At 45.3% G+C, this 16,980-nt stretch overlaps 1 protein-coding gene across 4 annotated transcripts in view; it reads left to right on the forward strand.

Annotated features, from left to right (window-relative positions):
* The window catches only part of PLCB4 (phospholipase C beta 4), a 448,565-nt gene that overhangs the window by 389,673 nt on the left and 41,912 nt on the right, over nucleotides 1-16,980 (forward strand). For 3 of the 4 annotated variants that reach the window (XM_019516221.1, XM_019516223.1, XM_019516222.1), the window contains 2 exons: nucleotides 2,337-2,386; nucleotides 2,501-2,566. In XM_019516221.1, the coding sequence (XP_019371766.1) occupies nucleotides 2,337-2,386; nucleotides 2,501-2,566 (116 nt within the window). The remainder of the gene's footprint in view (nucleotides 1-2,336; nucleotides 2,387-2,500; nucleotides 2,567-16,980) is intronic. The other variant, XM_019516224.1, reaches the window with a different exon arrangement.

Raw genomic sequence — 16,980 nt, forward strand, 5'->3', positions numbered from 1 at the left:
ATAGATTACTGTTTGAAATCTGTGGGTGCATCCCCACAAGTGGGAACATTAGTTTGCCTAGGGACAAATGGCTGTGGCTTTGTGCCACTGCTGCTTGTTCCTGGGAAATGCCCACACACGTGCACTCTGGCATGTGGTACATTGTGCCAGGTAGGATAGGGGAGGCTTGGGCCAGCATGTGGGCTGCTTCCAGTGGCCGTACCTGGGGTCCTGGGGAGCTCCAGGGGCTGCAGCCATGGTGATCCAGCAGCCTGGAGCCTGGCTGGCAGCTGGAATGTGGGTCTAGCTGGCCAGGCTCCAGTTTCAGGTGGCACACACTGCCGCCATGGGCACCACCCTGCTTCTTTAAGGCACAGGTCTTTTTAAAAGACACCTCCCCCCTCCATGCTGCAGATTAGCATGCCTGTATGTGTGATGCGGGTGGCATCACATACCACATGTCTGCGCTTGTCTGGACACTGAATGTGTCTCATGAATCGTGTAGGTGTTTGAACGTGTACCAGTGCTAATATTATGCAGTACCCCATGGCTCTCTTGTAAGTATGTCATGGAATCCCATGGTGCTGCAGCACTGTAGTTGAAAATCACTGTCACGGTTAATGAAATGCCATGGGGGCCACTGGATTTGCCCAGGTACATCTGACTTAATTGACATTGCTGTTGATGCCTGTGGAGCAGAATCCTGCACATTCTCTTTCATCTTTTTCCTCAGTAGGGATAACAGGAGAAAACCAGTACCACTTATTTTGGCATTAATGTTAGCTGATGTGAAGAATACACACAAAAAAAAGGCAGATGTGTTGAGAAAGAAAATGTCATTTTTACAAAATCACTCTTTAGAGTAAAACATTTGCATGTAAAATACTTCAAAGCTTCTCTTCACCAAAAATTAATGAAATCAGATGCTGTGATATAGATGAGAAAAGGATTAGATGAGATTAAATTAAACTGTAGACAATAATACTTCATCACAGCACTGCATTAGAAATAATCTTATTGTATGTTTATTGCATGAATTGCATCTAGTCCTATGAAATACATTTTCAGGGTGGTAACTGATGCTAATATTATTCTTGGTTGAGAACATTGTCAAATGTAAATAGCAAGATTGAATGTGGCATCCACATTTTAAAATACAATCTGAAACTCTGCATTTAGGGTACAACAAAATTTCACAACACTGTTTTCTAAACTATGACTTCAGCACTTGTTCTTTTATAATCTTTTCTGCATTCTGTTTCTCTCCCATGCCCACTTGTGGAAGAATGGAGGTGGTCATTTATGTATCACATGTAATTATCCCAATTCTCATCTTTATTTTATTAATTTTTACAATTTGTTAATTTCTGCATGATTCTCCAAGTCATTGGAGATTACGTGTCCAACAAGGTAGCAAACCTGAGGGAGATTTTGAAATGCACAATGAGTGTTGTGTACCCAAATCTCATTGACTTTCAATAGGACTTGGCTGACTAAACTTCCTATTGTGTTTTTGAAAAGCTCCCCCTCTCTCCTCTCCCCTGATGGGTCTTATGAAGCCCCAGGTATGTTTATGGTGCTCATTAAAAATAATTTGTAATTTGGATGGAATGTTATAGACTTAAGAATGTTAACATTTTTCTGGCCTGCACAAACTGTCTGTTTCTACAGGATCCAAATTTTGTTCAGTGGAATTCACCTTTCAAGGCAGAAAATCCCTTGCAAGAGAGGCAGAATCTTACAGTTAAGGACACAATTGGTAGTTAGTTAAATAAGCTATGAGTAGTATGTTAATGATTGATCCAACATTTCATTTAAAAATTAAGGAGAATCTTACATGTTAGATTTTTTTTCCGTGGGATCATATTGGCCTTTTTAATGTAAACATTAAAATACAACTTTAGAACTGAAAGAGTATCAAGATATGACCATGAAATAAGATGTGACCCAACAAAGGACCCATTGACTCCAAGGTGCAGGATGAACCTCCAGTGAGATACAAAAGTTCAGAAGCATATGTAGGTAAACTTAAGTTACACAAATGGTCTGCCCTATTTTTCCACAAATTATATCTGAAAATGCTTAACTTGTTCTTCTTTGCCACTCAGAATGCTGCTAGTGTTCTGTTTTCTTTTTACACAAATAAGATGAATGATTCCAAAAGCAATAATAAACATGCCTTTCCATGTCTCAGTACTTAACTTGTTTCTCACACTAAACTCAATCAAATGTTTGTTTTCATTAATGTGAATTACAGTATCTAACACAAATGTAATTTGTTGTGGTGAAATTAAAAAAATACTTGGTATCTAGCAGTATGACTAAAGTTCTAGATAAAATGTACTAATACCTTCTAGGTATAGAACTTATTCCTCAAGTGAAGATAGAAGATTTAAAGCAAATGAAGGTAAGTTTGGGCAAAAACTTTGCAAGATGTAATATATATTTTCAAACAGCCAGGATTTTATCTGGTTTCAATCATTATTCTTGCAAGAAAAGTGATCCAAGTTCTCTTTTGTAGGCCTACATAAAACATTTAAAGAAACAGCAGAAAGAACTGAGTGCTTTAAAGAAGAAACATTCAAAGGTACGAGTAGAGCTCTAGAAGTTTGGGAAAATGTGCCAGCTAGCAAGTTCGCTTGCTTTAAATGAAAAAAGAAAGGTTACAAAGCTCGAAAGTGCAGATGGCTCTCAATTATAGTCAGAGGAATTATTAAGGATAAGTAAATTGCTAGAGCAAAGAACACAAGTTTATTTTAACTTTCACTGAGACCCACTCTGATAAACAGATTTTCCACTGAGTGATCACTTTAAAACATCTCAAGTTCTACACTAGGTTTTTGATGCACATATGCACCAAAAGCTCACTACAGGAATAACCTATTGTGCTTATAAAGGGATGGAAGATGCTATATTAAAGACCCAAAATCTGGAAACTGCACGGAGGCACAATGGAGATGGGGAAAGTGGTTGGAAAATTAGATCCTTAATTCTTCTCCCAACATCTGCATAGACTATTGCTTACTCCCACCACTGTCCTTCACATAATACAATTGTTCTTAAATCTTATCATTTTTGTCAATATGTTCCTGAACATTCCTACTGCTGGGGTGGCATGGATACTAAGGTGCATGGGTGACAGTCCAGAGGTTGCAAGTTTGTAGGGCATAGCAGACCTGCTCATGGTGTAGCCATGCTAGATTCCAGTGAATCTGCAAATTCTGCTAAAAGCATGGAAGGATTCCTACTACCAAAGGAAACATAACAAGTGCAAGAAAGTAGCAAGGTTCCAAACTACATCTTGTTATGGCAACATGCAGGGACATCATTATGACTTGGCTTTGCTGTCAGTCATTTCCATGTCTTTTGGTGCTCTTAGTTTTGTATTCATTGCAGGCTTGAATTGACCTATTTGCCTGGTCATTTGCAGTGTCAAGAGGTGTATCCAAGTTCTAAAGAAGCATATTCTAAAGACATGTCTAATGTCATGACTGCTAATTATGGTGGGCTGATGATCACAGGTGGAGAGAGAAAATATTATTTGGGGGGGCGCTGAGTGCTTGCATGCAGGCATGCATGCACTCCCCCCCATGTAAATCTGTTGTAGGGAAGGGGTGGAGAGGCAAATCAAGGCCCCCACAGTGAGGGAGGGAGTGAGGCAGGGCCAGGCACTGGGGTGAATGGGGCCCCAGGCCAGGGCGGATCATGGGATACTCGGAACCTGGGGGGGTTGTCCAGGGGCATGAGGGAGCTCGCGCTGCTGTGTGCATCCCAAGGGAAGCATGGGGAGCACATGCCCCCCGGATCTCTGCATGGGGCAGAGGCAGGCTGCGCTCTGCGCCCACTGACTGGGAATGTTGCCACATCATGTGCCTGCTGTGCACAGGACGCAGAGCCCAATGGCAAGATGCATATGGCGCCACTTGGCTCTTGAGGCAGCGGCCTGCTCTGTCCCACACACAGATCCAGGGGGGGCATGTGTCCCCATGCTTCCCCCGGGGTGCACACAGGGGTGGGAGCTCCCCCACACCCCTGGATGAGCTGCTTGGGCTCCGAGCATCCCACGACCCAACCCTGGGCCCCATTCATGCCTGCCCCTGCCTTTTGCCTCACTGCACCCCCCACCAAGCCCCTTCCCCTTGAGAGTACACTGAAACTTGCCTGGCTGCTATGTTGGGTGGTGAGCCACACGCCAGGTCTGCAATCCTGGCTGTGCATCTGAGTGTGTGCGCTGCTTCCCCCCCAATCCCCGCTGCAGCAGCCCAGAGCCCTACCCTCAGCTCTGTGTTTGGGTGGGGCTAAGCCCCATTAGCTCCGGCCTCCTTCTGCCTGTTCTGATGATTCAGGGGCCAGGGAACAGGATTTCTCTCTGCTAGCACAGAAGCGCTCTCTCTCCTTCTGGTTCTGTGACTCTTGGCTGCCCAGTAGCCCAGCTTCAACAGAACTGTTCTGCAGTCTGGTGTTATGGTACTGCCCTGGGAAGTAACGGATACCCCTGGGTGATGGACACCTAGAATCTGTGGCTTTCACTTCATGAACAGCCACTGGGCTACTGGTAGACGCATAGGAGTGAGGGAGGACACAGTCCCACACAGGCAATTTTCAGTTGCCCAGCTTCAGAAACCTATTGTCTGCCTATCTTCAAATGTGGGTTTTGGCATGGTGAACAGCAAATAAACAGAGACGCCCAGTAGATAGTTTGAGTCAGGTGCCTAAGCTTCTGAGAGGGGAGGGAGTTCAGACACACACCTCTTTTAGTGGTTTTTACTGACTGCCTCTCAGTGTCTCAGGGTTTTCTGAATCACTTTTTGAAGGCACTTAACATGCCTCATTATCTTTATACGGCCCCTAGATGCCTAAACCTTTGCTGCTTTTAGTTGCCTCCAGAGTCTCTCTATTGACTGTACAGGGATTCAAAATCATTTTGACATACCCACTTGAGGAATGTGCTCTGAAGTCAGGTGAGGCAACACCTAAATCAAGGTGCACCACTGGCCCATTTGAATCCTGGCCTGTGTACGTGCACATGATAATAAATGGTTGAGTGAACCTATGCTGTCAGCTTATGAAAGTGTGCCAGAAAAAAATGAAAGTATGTAGGAGCACCATGAAGGAACAGAGAGGAGCCACTGGCAGTAATTGTTTCATATTACTCTTGGTAAGAAAACAGAAGCACCAAAAAAGGAAAAGAAAAAACAAGACAACCTTAAAAGGACAGTTAAAATGTTTTACTTCGAAGAGGCTGGGGCCAGGTTTTTTTCATATAGAGGGAGCAGGCAGTTATAACTGTAGTCCTCACTATCTTCTTTCATTTTTCTTGGGAAAAAAGGCTTTTAGGATAAGCAGATGGATCATTAGATGGCAGAACCATGCCTGGTCTTCTTAGTCTATTATTAGACAGCCATTTTATTCTCTTGATAAAATTAGACTTGACTGTATTCCCTTAATGTCAGATTAGCAGCATTGCCAGTAAACATGGAATTTTAGATCTCATGAAATTGGTGAGTAGTAAAGAGGAGAGATTTTACTCAGAGGATTAGAAATAATGCAAATGTTGAGTTGTATATGCAAAGCTCTGCAAGGAAGACCTTGTGGTATCGTGGAGGAGAGGATTACAGGGGACTAAAAGAGCAAACAAATTAAAGGCAGGCTAAGACACTGTGACTAAATATTGAAGGGAGTATGGTGGTGGTAGGTTACAGGTTGTTTAAGAGTCAGACTGCAATGGGACCCTCTAGTATGGGTAGTCGTTGTATTTTTCCTAAGTATTGTTCCACCTTAGCAAAAGCTTTACTATGGGAACTCTACAGGCCAGTAATTGACTGAGAATCAATTTTGGAACCAAGCCCTCTTTAGCTTGTAGCCTGATTAATGGACTGCAGTGTTTGTGATAGAGATGGGAAATTATCCAGTAGAGGTTGGTTAGGGGAAAAGAAATCTTGCCTTCTGCAGATGACTGCTGTAGCCCTTGAGAAGTAAGTCTGTCCCTTGATTCACTCTTAAAAGACCCCTGTGCTCAGGTGCAAAGAGCTTCTATTCTGCTGTGTTGAGAAGGTTGGTACACCCACAGTGTGCTCCTGTCCTGCATAGCCAAATTCCATGGATCCAGCACCAACGCTGGGCCTTCTGGAAGCCCTTATATGAGCAGCAAGATTGGCTGGCGTCAAGGAAGGCATCTGAAGAATAAAAAAGAGATTGAGAAAGCAGTGAGCAAATAACTTTTGGGCGTTTCTTTTTGATAACTATATTTTAATGACAGTGACAAAGACACGAATACTATTCTTACATTTTATCTCAGGTGAAGCAGCTAATTTTCAGATTATAATGATAATAAAAATAATTTGTCACCTCACATTTGCTAGGCACAATTAAATCTTCTTTCATTTTGTAGCTGAAAAGGCAATTAGGTTCCATTAGTTCATAAGAGCTTAGTTTTTGTGCATAACTGGCCCAAAGATGGCAAACTCTAACAACTGTTTTCTGTGCTTTGGAGATGCTATCAGTAGGGACCTACTTTAATCCTGGTTTTGCAATTTTTGTGGAAACTGCAAAAAATGACGATCTCCACAATCACTGCATTGACCACGATTTCCCAAGAAATCAACTAAAAAAACAAAAACATAATAAAATAAAATGCTGGCTCCTCAATGGGAATCAGTGGTCCTTACTGCCACTGTGGCGTGGCCTTGCAGCCCACCTGGGAAGGGAAGGTGCTGGCTGGCAGGACAGCATGAAGGTCAGCAGCCAAGATGGTGGCTGTCCCTCATGCCTCTCCACTAATCAGCACTGAGCAACAGGGCTGCACAAAGGGCAGCCAGCAGTTATGATAGTGATCATCCCTTGTCCCTCCTCCCACTGGGGCCTCTCTACCAATGAGCACTGAGGGACAGGGCCTCCCTGCAAATCGGTGGTGACTGGTGGGACTGACATGAAATGACTGTCAAATTCACTCTTCAGGCCATGACCAAGCCACGAAAATTGCTTTCTCTTGCCTCAAGCTAGGTAGGTCCCTAACTATCAGGTCTTCTGGATTACATAGAAAGGAAAGCAGTCTGATAAAATATTCTGATGGACTTGGTGGTCACCATCAAATTTCTTTCAAATTTCTTTCAATTTGGTGGACTTGAGAGATGTTCCTTATACTGTAAACAGGGAATCCTGCTAATTCTGGTAATATTTGAACATAGGAGGAATTTTTTAAACCTATGGTTAAATACTAAATTTATAAATTAAATAATCATTCTACATGTGCTTTTTTGTAACCTTCACTCTTTACCAGTGAAATTCACCCTTCCCTACACACTGTTGAATTAGCATGGCTTTTCTGCCCCACAGGTTGTTGGGGATGGTATTTACCTCCCCCCAAACACTGAAGGCAAGTTCACTTCATGACTTCTATTTCAAGAGATGGGTAATTCCTGCTTTTCTGCACCAAATACACGAGGGTTTGAGCCATTAGAACTATGGCTACATTCATCCAAATATAACCATCTCTTCAGTGGCCCATCACTCAGCATCTATCCAGAACTGGTGCAGGGACTCCTCTGCAGTGTGAACCCCCACTCCCTTCCTACCTACTCTTTCCTCTCTTACTCCCACCCTGAGAAGCTGCTGAAGATTGCAGGGCTTTTCTGCACTGGAATGATGTGCCCCCAGCTGCCCTAATAATTCTCTCTTTTAGCCATCCTTTTCCTAAACATCCTTTTCATGAACTTTCTTGCATGTAGCACCAGATTCAGCCCAGATTTTAGTAGCTGCAAGTCTGTTTATCTAAGCATAGATACATTTGCATATTCTACAGTTTCATTAAAATCATAGTGTAGAGCCCGGGTGTCAAATAAACGTTGTGCCCCAGGCCAGATTTGGACCACAGGGTTCCTTGCAGGCTGAATCCAGACCGGGGCACAAGGAAGCTGCCATGGTGGCTGCAGCTCTGGCACTGAGTGGGATTATGCAGCAGCAGCTCTGGCTCACCAGAGCACATGGAGGAGGCAGCAGTAGCTCCAGCTCTAACCCAGATCATGTGGCAGCAGCTCTGACTCACCAGAGCTCATGATGGTGGTGGCAGTAGCTGTGACTCTGACCCAGGCCATGTGGTGGCAGTTCCAGCCCCTGCCAGATGCCCTGTGTCAGAGCTGGAGCTGTCACCACCTGTGCACCATGCAGCAGTAGCAGCTCCAGCTCTGGCTGCAGCACAGAACATGTGGTAGGAGCTGGTGGCCAGGAAGGTAGAGCTGCAGCAATGGTGACTGGTAAAGTGGCCAGAGGGAGAATAAAGCTGTGTCAGTTCTGCTTGCCCTCCTACTGCTGATGGCCATTCTGTGATAGGCCACTCCCCCCGGCTATGCTGGTAGTCTGGCAGACCAGATAGCATGCTTCACAGTGGGCTGGATCTGGCCCATGGGCTGGTGCATTTGATATTCCTGGTGTAGAGCATTTTTTTCCCATATATTCAAACAAGATGGGTAGAATTTGACTGTTGCACTGAAATAAAAAATACTTCACTATTTAATTAGATATTTACAAGTTTCCTCATCAGTTCACTGGAAAGAATTTTAATGTGGGAACACTCGACCCTACGCCTTTGGGTGGTGGAATTTTGCATTAATCACACTTCATTCCATGTGGAAACTGGCAGCACCTGGTGTGTGTTGTACATAAGTGTGCAAGACCCCTGATTGTGTATTGTCGGTTTTAAAGAAATCCTAAAACATGCCAACCTGTATTCAGGAATGAAAAAAGGACTCCTCAAAACATGTCAGAAACTTCTTGAAAGTCTAAATTTTGCCATATAATTCTTGTCCAGTTTTGTCAGACACCATTATATAGAAAGTAGAATGGCTTAAAAATACCTTTATTATTTCACAATGCAGTGTAGTCATTTTTTATATTCTTGATATTAGCAATTACTGAAAATAATAAAGATGAATTGCAGCTAGAGTACAAAAACAACTGATACTGCTATGAAAGGAGGAGTATTTTGAGTGATTATAAAACCTCTGATTAAAATTGTATAGACTATGTGATGAATTACCATGACATTCCCAATGAGTGATGCTCATCAGTAAGGGGTTATACATAACAGTACATTTTTGCAGTGTATTAAAAAAGCAAATTAAACATTTTTTTTTAACAAATCTTGTTTAACTATCTAGTGCTGAGAGAGTTTATACAGGGGTCTAAAATAGAAGACATATTTCTTATGCTGTGGGAGATGAGATTTACCAGTCATCCTGATAATCTACAGCCCACCTTCAGCTCCCACCAGACACCAAAGGCTCTTTTGAGCAACTGGCAATGTTCTTGTCTGTGATTAAGTTCACAAGACTCAGCAGGTTAGGAAACTTTCAACATCCACAGCAACAATGCCTGAAAATGAGACCCAAACTCAGAATGTTTCCTCTTAGATTGTTCTCCACTCATAGATAAGATGGGCTATCTCCTGACTGGATTCTTAAACTGGTCATAGATACAAATCCAAGAACTCCCCTGCTATTCTCCATCCTCTTCCAGGTGGAAATTAAAACTCTCTTGGTGAGATGGCAAAAGGAACTGCTCTAGTAATCCACTAAAAACATTTCAACCTTGTAAGGACTTAATGTGACCTGCAATAGAAAACATTTTCAGGAAGAAATCTTGGGCATTGGTAATGGAAAGCAGTCTAATACAAATAGACTTGGAGGCAAAGACTTTCTACAGGCTTAATGTTGCTGGAATGAAGAAGGCAATGGAGATCCACTCCCCTACATTAGAGACAGCAAAGTTTTTCCTTGCAAAATATTTCCAGGCTGCATATCATCTTGTAAATGCAGATTTTGTTCACTCACTCCAAAATGTAGTCCCTCCCACTATGAGAAATAAGCTTCTTTCACAGAAATTGATTGCCTCCATATGGCCTCATTCAAACACACTAAGTATTCCGATCATTCACATGATGGGTAATCATGGAAACTTTGTTACCAACTGGGTTCACTGCCTGTAATTCTAACTTTGCCCTTTGCATGGTAAGTATCAGGAATTACTGGAAGTCCTGCTAAGCCTCTACAGGCCATATTGGATTCCATACACGGAAGTGTGATTCCATCCTGCTCAAGTCCCTGAAAAACAGTTATTAGCAAAAGTAAGTGGGTCCTCCTTATTGTTTGTTTGTTTGTTTGTTTTTGGGGGGATTGTTGGTTTTTGTTTATTTTTTTGTAGCACAGTTTTCAGGCTAAGATAACAGCATGACACAAAAGTAGGTGCATTCCTGGATTTTCAAGGATTTGAACAGTGTGGCATCCAAGTCCACTGTAATGCGTAAAAGATGGAATACAATCTGGTCCTACCTGTGTACTAAAACAATTCCCCTAACTGATAGAAAATACATCATTGCTTGACATTAGAAAAATTTCCTTCCCATTGATAAACTACTTTCCAATGAATAAACCATTATTTTATGAGACAGCTAGTAAAATAACTAGCAAAACATTCACAAATTCCTGCTTAGTGATAGCATAATAGAAAATTAGGGTTGGAAGGGGCTTCTGGAGTTCTAGTCCAGCCCCCAACTCAAAGCAGGACTGCCCCAACTATATCACCCTTGCCAAGGCTTTGTCTAGCTGGGTCTTAAAAATCTCAAAGGATAAAGATTCCACCACCTCTGAGTAATCTGTTCAGTGCTTTACTACCCTCCTTGTGAGAAGTTTCTTCCTAATATCTAACCTAAACTTCCCTTGATGTAACTTGAGACGATTGCTCCTTGTTCTGTCATCTGACACCAGTGAGAACAGTCTAGATCCATCGTTTTTCGAACCCCCCTTCAGGTAGTTGAAGGCTGCTATTAAAGCCCCTCTCAGTCTTCTCTTCTCTAGACTAAATAAACCCAGTTCCCTAAGCCTCTCTTCAGAAGTCATGTGTCCCAGCCTCCTAACCATTTCTGTTATCTTCCACTGAACTCTGTCCAATTTGTCCACATCCTTTCTATAGTGGGATGCCTATCCTTTCTGAAGTAGAACATATTCCAGATGTGGCCTAACCAGTGCCTAATAGAGGGAAAGAATAATTTCCTTTGATCTGCTGGCAACATTCCTACTCGTCCTACTAATGCAGCCCAGTATGCTGTAAGCCTTCTTCACCCCAAGGCACACTGCCAGCTCATATTCATCTTATTATCCACTGCAACCCCCAGGTCCTTTTCTGCAGACCTGCTGCTTAGCCAGCTGGTCCCAAGCTTGTAGCAGTGCGTGGGATTGTTCCATCAGAAATGCAGGACTTTATAAGTGCAAAATAAACCTCATGAGATTTATTTTTGGTCCAATCCTTCAATTTGTTGAGGTCTCTCTGAACCTTAGCCCTACCCTCCAGTGTATCTACTACTTCCCCCAGCTTGATGTCATGTGCAAGATTTCTAAGAGTGCACTCCTTCCCATCTTCTAGGTTGTTGAACATATTGAACAAAATCAGCACCAGGACTGACCCCTGGGGCATTCCACTTGATACTGGCTGCCAACTAGACATAGAGCCATTAATTATTACCCTCTGAGCCAGTTGATCCAGCCAGTTTTCTATCCACCTGACAGACCATTCATTCAATCTGTACCTCCTTAGCTTGTCTGTGAAAATGTTGTGAGAGCCCATATTAAAAGCCATGCTGAAGTCAAGGTATAACATGTCCACTGCTCTTCCTGCATCCGCAGAGCCAGTCACCTCCTCATAGACAGCAGTCAGGTTGGTCAGGCATGACTTGCCCTTGGTGAATCCATGCTGACTGTTTCAATCACCTTCTCCTCCAAGTGCTTAGAAATGTATTCCTTGAGGATCTGCTCCATGATTTTTCCAGGGACTGAGGTGAGGCTGACTGGTGTGTAGTTCACTGAATCCTCCTTCCCTTTCTTAAAGATGGGCACTATATCTGCCCTTTTCCAATCATCCGGGACCTCTCCTGATCACCATGAGTTTTCTGCTATACTTTCTAGTCTTCTAGCACATCAGAATGTTTCTTTCCTGTTCCCTCAGTGAAGTTTCTTTAAAATACAACCAGCTCTCTTGGACTGCTTTCCCCTTCAGACTGGCCTCCTAGCGGATTCTTCCCATCAGTTCTCTGGGTGAGTCAGAGTCTGCTGTTCTGAAGTCCAGGATCCTTAGTCTGTTACTCTCCTTCCTCCCTTTCCTCAGGATCATGAACTTAGTCATCTTGTGGTTTCTGCTGCCCAAGTTACCATCCTGCAAGCTCGCAGCAAGTCTCTGTTATTGTAATCATGTCATAGTGCCGTGATTGTTCAAGGACTTCTAATTCTTCCTGCTTGTTTTCCAGGCTCCGTGCATTTGTGTACAGGCACCTGAGGTAGCTATTTGATTGCTCTGATTTCTCAGGAAGTATGAAAGCACCTCCTCTGTTGCCCCGTCCTGCTTGCTCTTTCTCCAAGTCACCCACTTCCCCGCTGATGTCAGGACTTTGGTCTCCATCCCCCAGTGTACCTAGCTTAAAGCCCTCCTAACTATGTTAGTGAGTCTATCTGCGAAGATGCTCTTCCTTCTCTGTGTCAGGTGGATCCCATCTCTTCCTAGCACTCTTTCATCTTGGAACAACATCCTATGATCAAAGAACCTAAAGCCCTGCTGGTGACACCATGTGTGCAGCCATGCATTGATCTGTAGGATACAACTGCTTCTGCCCAGGCCCTTCTTGACCAGAAGGCTCAAGGAGACCACCTGCACCCCTGTTCCCTTCACCCTTGCTCCCAGAGCTCTGTAGTCAGTTTTGATCTGCTCAGGGTCTCCCCTGGCTGTATCATTGATGCCCACATGGATGAGCAGCATTAAGTAATAGAGGGCTGGATGAGTCTCAGTAATCCTTCCATAACATCTCAGATCCAGACTCCAGTCAACCAGCAGACCTCCTGAGAAAACAAGTCAGGCTGGCAAATGAATGCCTGTAGCCTGAACAGAAGGGAGTCTCCAACCACCATCACCCATCACTTCTTCTAGGTGGCAGTGATCTTAATCCTTCCAACCTTGGGGATGCCTGGCCTGGCCTCCTCCACCAATGGAACCTGCTCCTCCCCTTCTGTTGCAGGGGCTAAATATGTGTTCTTCAGGCAAACTGCTGCAGGCAGAGATGACGATTTCTGCTTGCTACCAGAGGTCACAAGCTTCCACCTTCCATGTCCACTTTCTTCTCTAGCGCTGCCTCTGGCAGTCCTTCATCCATAGTCCTAGAGGTCTCCTCCAGCGCTGCAGTGATGAAGTCATGGAAGAGGATACTTCAGAGCTTTGTTGCCACCTCCTGTAGCTCTCTTGCCTGTTCCCTAAGGAACACCATGAGGACACACCGCTCACATCACAGGCATTCCCCCACCTGGCCATCACTGGAAGGAATCTGGAAGCCACAGTCTCCACAGTGCCAAACCAAGACCTGGGTGGAAGCGCCAATGGTGAGCCATCCTGCCTGGACAGACACTTATAACTCAGAATGCTTTGCACAAAGTGTCCAGAGTTACAATGATCCCCCAGACCAACCAGTTTGCTGTTGGTTCGGGGGGCAGGGGAAGGAACCTAGTGGAGGGGGGAATGTAGCTGCTGGCTGCAAGCCTGCAGCCAGTTTCCCCTACCAACCACCTCTCCTCCCTGCCAGACCGCACTGTTTTGAGGAAGGGAAGCGGGAAAGGGAGCAGTCATTCTAAGGGTTCCCCAGCTGGCACTGGAGGGTGGGTGAATTGTTTACAACCACTTTCTATGGCCAGATTGGGTGAAAATTGTCACTTCTGTCTGTGCCCTGTGTGTGGCTTTTTATCCTTTCCTTTTGGCTAGACTACTGCTGCCTGATATCATTTTGGTCTTTTTAAAACAATCTTCTTGTCACGGAGAGGCTGTCATAACTAAACTGTAGACCACAATTGGAATTCAGATCAGCAGTATATAATTTCTGAGTATGTGCTTAAAGAAAAATAATACACTTAAATTGATTGAGGAATCAGGAAATTCTGAACCTGAGATTGGGGTCAGCCTGTTGCAAACATGCTACAAACCAGTGTAGAATCTATTTTTGCTTGAAACTTGTATTTTCAGCTATAGCCAAGTAGAGGCAGAATGTTTGAAACCAGCCTAAAAACTGTCTCATAGGCCTCCTCGGAACCTATTTTTGACAGAAGTTGTGAATGCATCTCTGACTGTCTCTAACCTGTTTCTAAAGCAAGCTGATAATTATGCTAATGGGTCCTGGTGTGAAAAAGGTTGAGAACCATTGTTATGGGTATGGTGCAATTAGCTGGCTAACTAGAGCAATTACCTTAAGACCAGCTACGTATGCAGAGTACCTATCACGCCAGAGTACCTATCAGCTATAAAGTTAGGCCTCAAAAATGTGTACTAACTTTATCACTGGTTCCGATAGAGCTTTAATTTATTTGTATAGCAGGGTCTCCCCTGCAGCTGACATGGCTCCCAGCCACAGGGTCTCCCCTGCAGCTCTGTCAGCTGATGGGGCTCCCAGCCACAGGGGTGCACCATACCCAGCTGGGGCTGGGAGTCCCACAACTGTGGGGACTATCAGCCCCAGCAGTGGACACAGGGTCCCAGCAGCATGCCTCCCCCACCTGGATCCTGGCAGCTGTGGGATGTGGTTGCAATTTCCCAGACCTGGGGGTGGGGGGGAAGGTGTGTGGAGTGCCCCCAGGGCTGGGAGATTGCAACTACTGCAATCTCTTAGCCTTGGGACTGAATGAAACCCATGGGGTTGAGAGGTTGCTGCTGCTGCTGCTGCTGCTGCTGCTGTTGCTGTCTCCCAGCCTTAGGGGGGTGTGGGATCCTCCCACAGTGGGGAGCCTCTCAGCTGAGGGGTTCCCAGCCATGGGAGCTTGCTTCTTGCCAGCTCAGGGAGAGCCCTGCACTGGCAATAAGGCATGATAGGATCTAATGTGTGATCCCATGCAGCGTAGCAGGAGGCATGATTGTGTGGATTGCACATTAGATCCCATTGCACCTTTACCTACATATGCAGAAGGGCATTAATTGACATCATAGACAGAAAATGAGATGTGTGTCAGCTGAATCACTTTAACTAGTTGCATTTCCTTTACATTCTACCAGTGATTGGCAGTCTCAAATGCAAGGTTCTTTTGGTAATGCTTTGTCTCCCTATACCATGGGTTGGCAACCTACAGCCCATGGCTGGATCTGGCCTGTGAATGTCTCATTTTGGGATGAAGGTGAGGCCGGGAGTGAGTGAGGGAAACACTGATTTAAAAAGGCAACCTTAAAGGTCTTAGAACTGGGGTCTTGCAGTGTTCCAGGTGCAGGGGGCTTTACCTGCAACACAGCAGGGCAGTTGGAAGAAGTGGTAGTGGCAGTGCAGTGGCAGCAACAGGGTTGGAAGTGCGGGCCTGCATCATACCCAAACCAGTTTGTTTTGGCCAGCCATTTGTAAAATGAGGACTAAGATAGTAAATCAGCCACTTGCATTGCACTTAACATGAGGACTTTGAGCTAGAGTGATACCTGGAAACGGAATCCAATTTGAGAATTATGGGAAGTGCTAAACAATGTCAGAAGTTTGGAGCAGTGATGTTCTACTATAACAAGGATCTACTGAAAGTGTAATTGCTCAATTTTCCACAAAAAATGGCGAGCGCCACTGTAGCAGGGCACTAAGGTGCCTGCTACTTGGAGAACTGGGACAACTCTGCAGGTGCCAGTTGCTGGGGCAACTAGAGGGAGCCAGTGACCCACGCCTGCTAGTGGTCAGCTGACCGGAAGGGGCAGCGCCTGGCTCCCATTTAAACCCCAGGGCGGAGGCCAGGCAGGCTGTTCCCTGCTGGCAGCTAAGGGGGAAGGAACTCTGCTGGCATGAGTAATGAGTAGAGGCCAAACTGCAGGTACAGCCTGAGATTGAGGACAGATGGAGCAACCCTGGTGTGGTGAGAAGGTTGGAGCCAGATGGCTTAGATTTATGTTATAGCCCAGGGGCTTGTGTTTTGTTTGTTATTTTAACCAGAGGTTTGGGTGAGGCTATTAGGGGTTGGAGGAGGCCTCATACGGGACCCACAGCAGCGTGGAGAGCCCAGCCCTAGAGAAGGGGGCAGCGAGAAGCCCCAGAGAAGGGGGCAGCGAGACAGGGCTGCGGAGAGCCTGAGAGCTCCAGAGAGAGGGCAGTGGGAAGCCCCAGAAAGGGGCAGCGACCGATGAAAGCCAGAAAGGCAACATTGGGAGTGAGCCGACCCCAAGCACCAGACAAGGCGTGGCCTTTGAGAGTGTGCCATCCCTGAGCGCAAAAAGGGCGCAGTATCAGAAGTGTGCCAACTCCGAGTGCCCAGTAAAGCAGAGAGAAACTAGGTCGCAGAGAACCTGAGAGCCTAGAGAGGTGTACTGTGAGATAAGGCTGTAGAGAACCGGAGCACCCAGTGATGTGCAGGGTGAGATAGGGCTACGGACAGCCCAAAGAGAACCCGAACGCCCAATGAGGTGCAGGGTGAGATAGGGCTGCGGAGAGCGCAAACGCCCAGTGGGGCACGGTAGAGCGAGACAAGGTTGTAGAGAACCTGAGCGCCAGAGAGGCGCCAAGTGAGATAAGACTGTGAAGGAACAGAGCATCAGCGAGGCACTGATCAAGACAGGGCTGCAGAGGGCCCAAGTGACAGTGAAGTATCGAGTAAAACCGAAGAACATCCGGTACATCTGTGAGGCTTGGGGCGTGGTACAGGGAAGGTTGGAGCCACGCATAGCCCATAAAGCAGGGGTGCACAGAACACCCATTATAGAAATGGGACTAGTGATAGCAGGAGAACCATGGCCAAGAGGACAAAAGGCAGCCTCCCTTTAATATGTATAAGGCCAAAGACATGGCAGGGAAGATTCGAGGGTGCTTGTAGGCAGCTTGGCACAGTACAGAGGGCAGCTAAGGGAGAGCATGGTGACCCTAGAGTGCCCCTCCTGTTACAGCCATGAAAAATTGTGGGCTCACTGAAACCAAGAAAGAAAACAAAGAAACCGTACTGGCAAGCAGAGTCCTGGAAACCCTGCAGTCTT

This window comes from Gavialis gangeticus, unplaced genomic scaffold (genome assembly GCF_001723915.1).
Source record: "Gavialis gangeticus isolate Ggan-Ray unplaced genomic scaffold, GavGan_comp1, whole genome shotgun sequence".
NCBI classification, from domain to species: domain Eukaryota; kingdom Metazoa; phylum Chordata; order Crocodylia; family Gavialidae; genus Gavialis; species Gavialis gangeticus.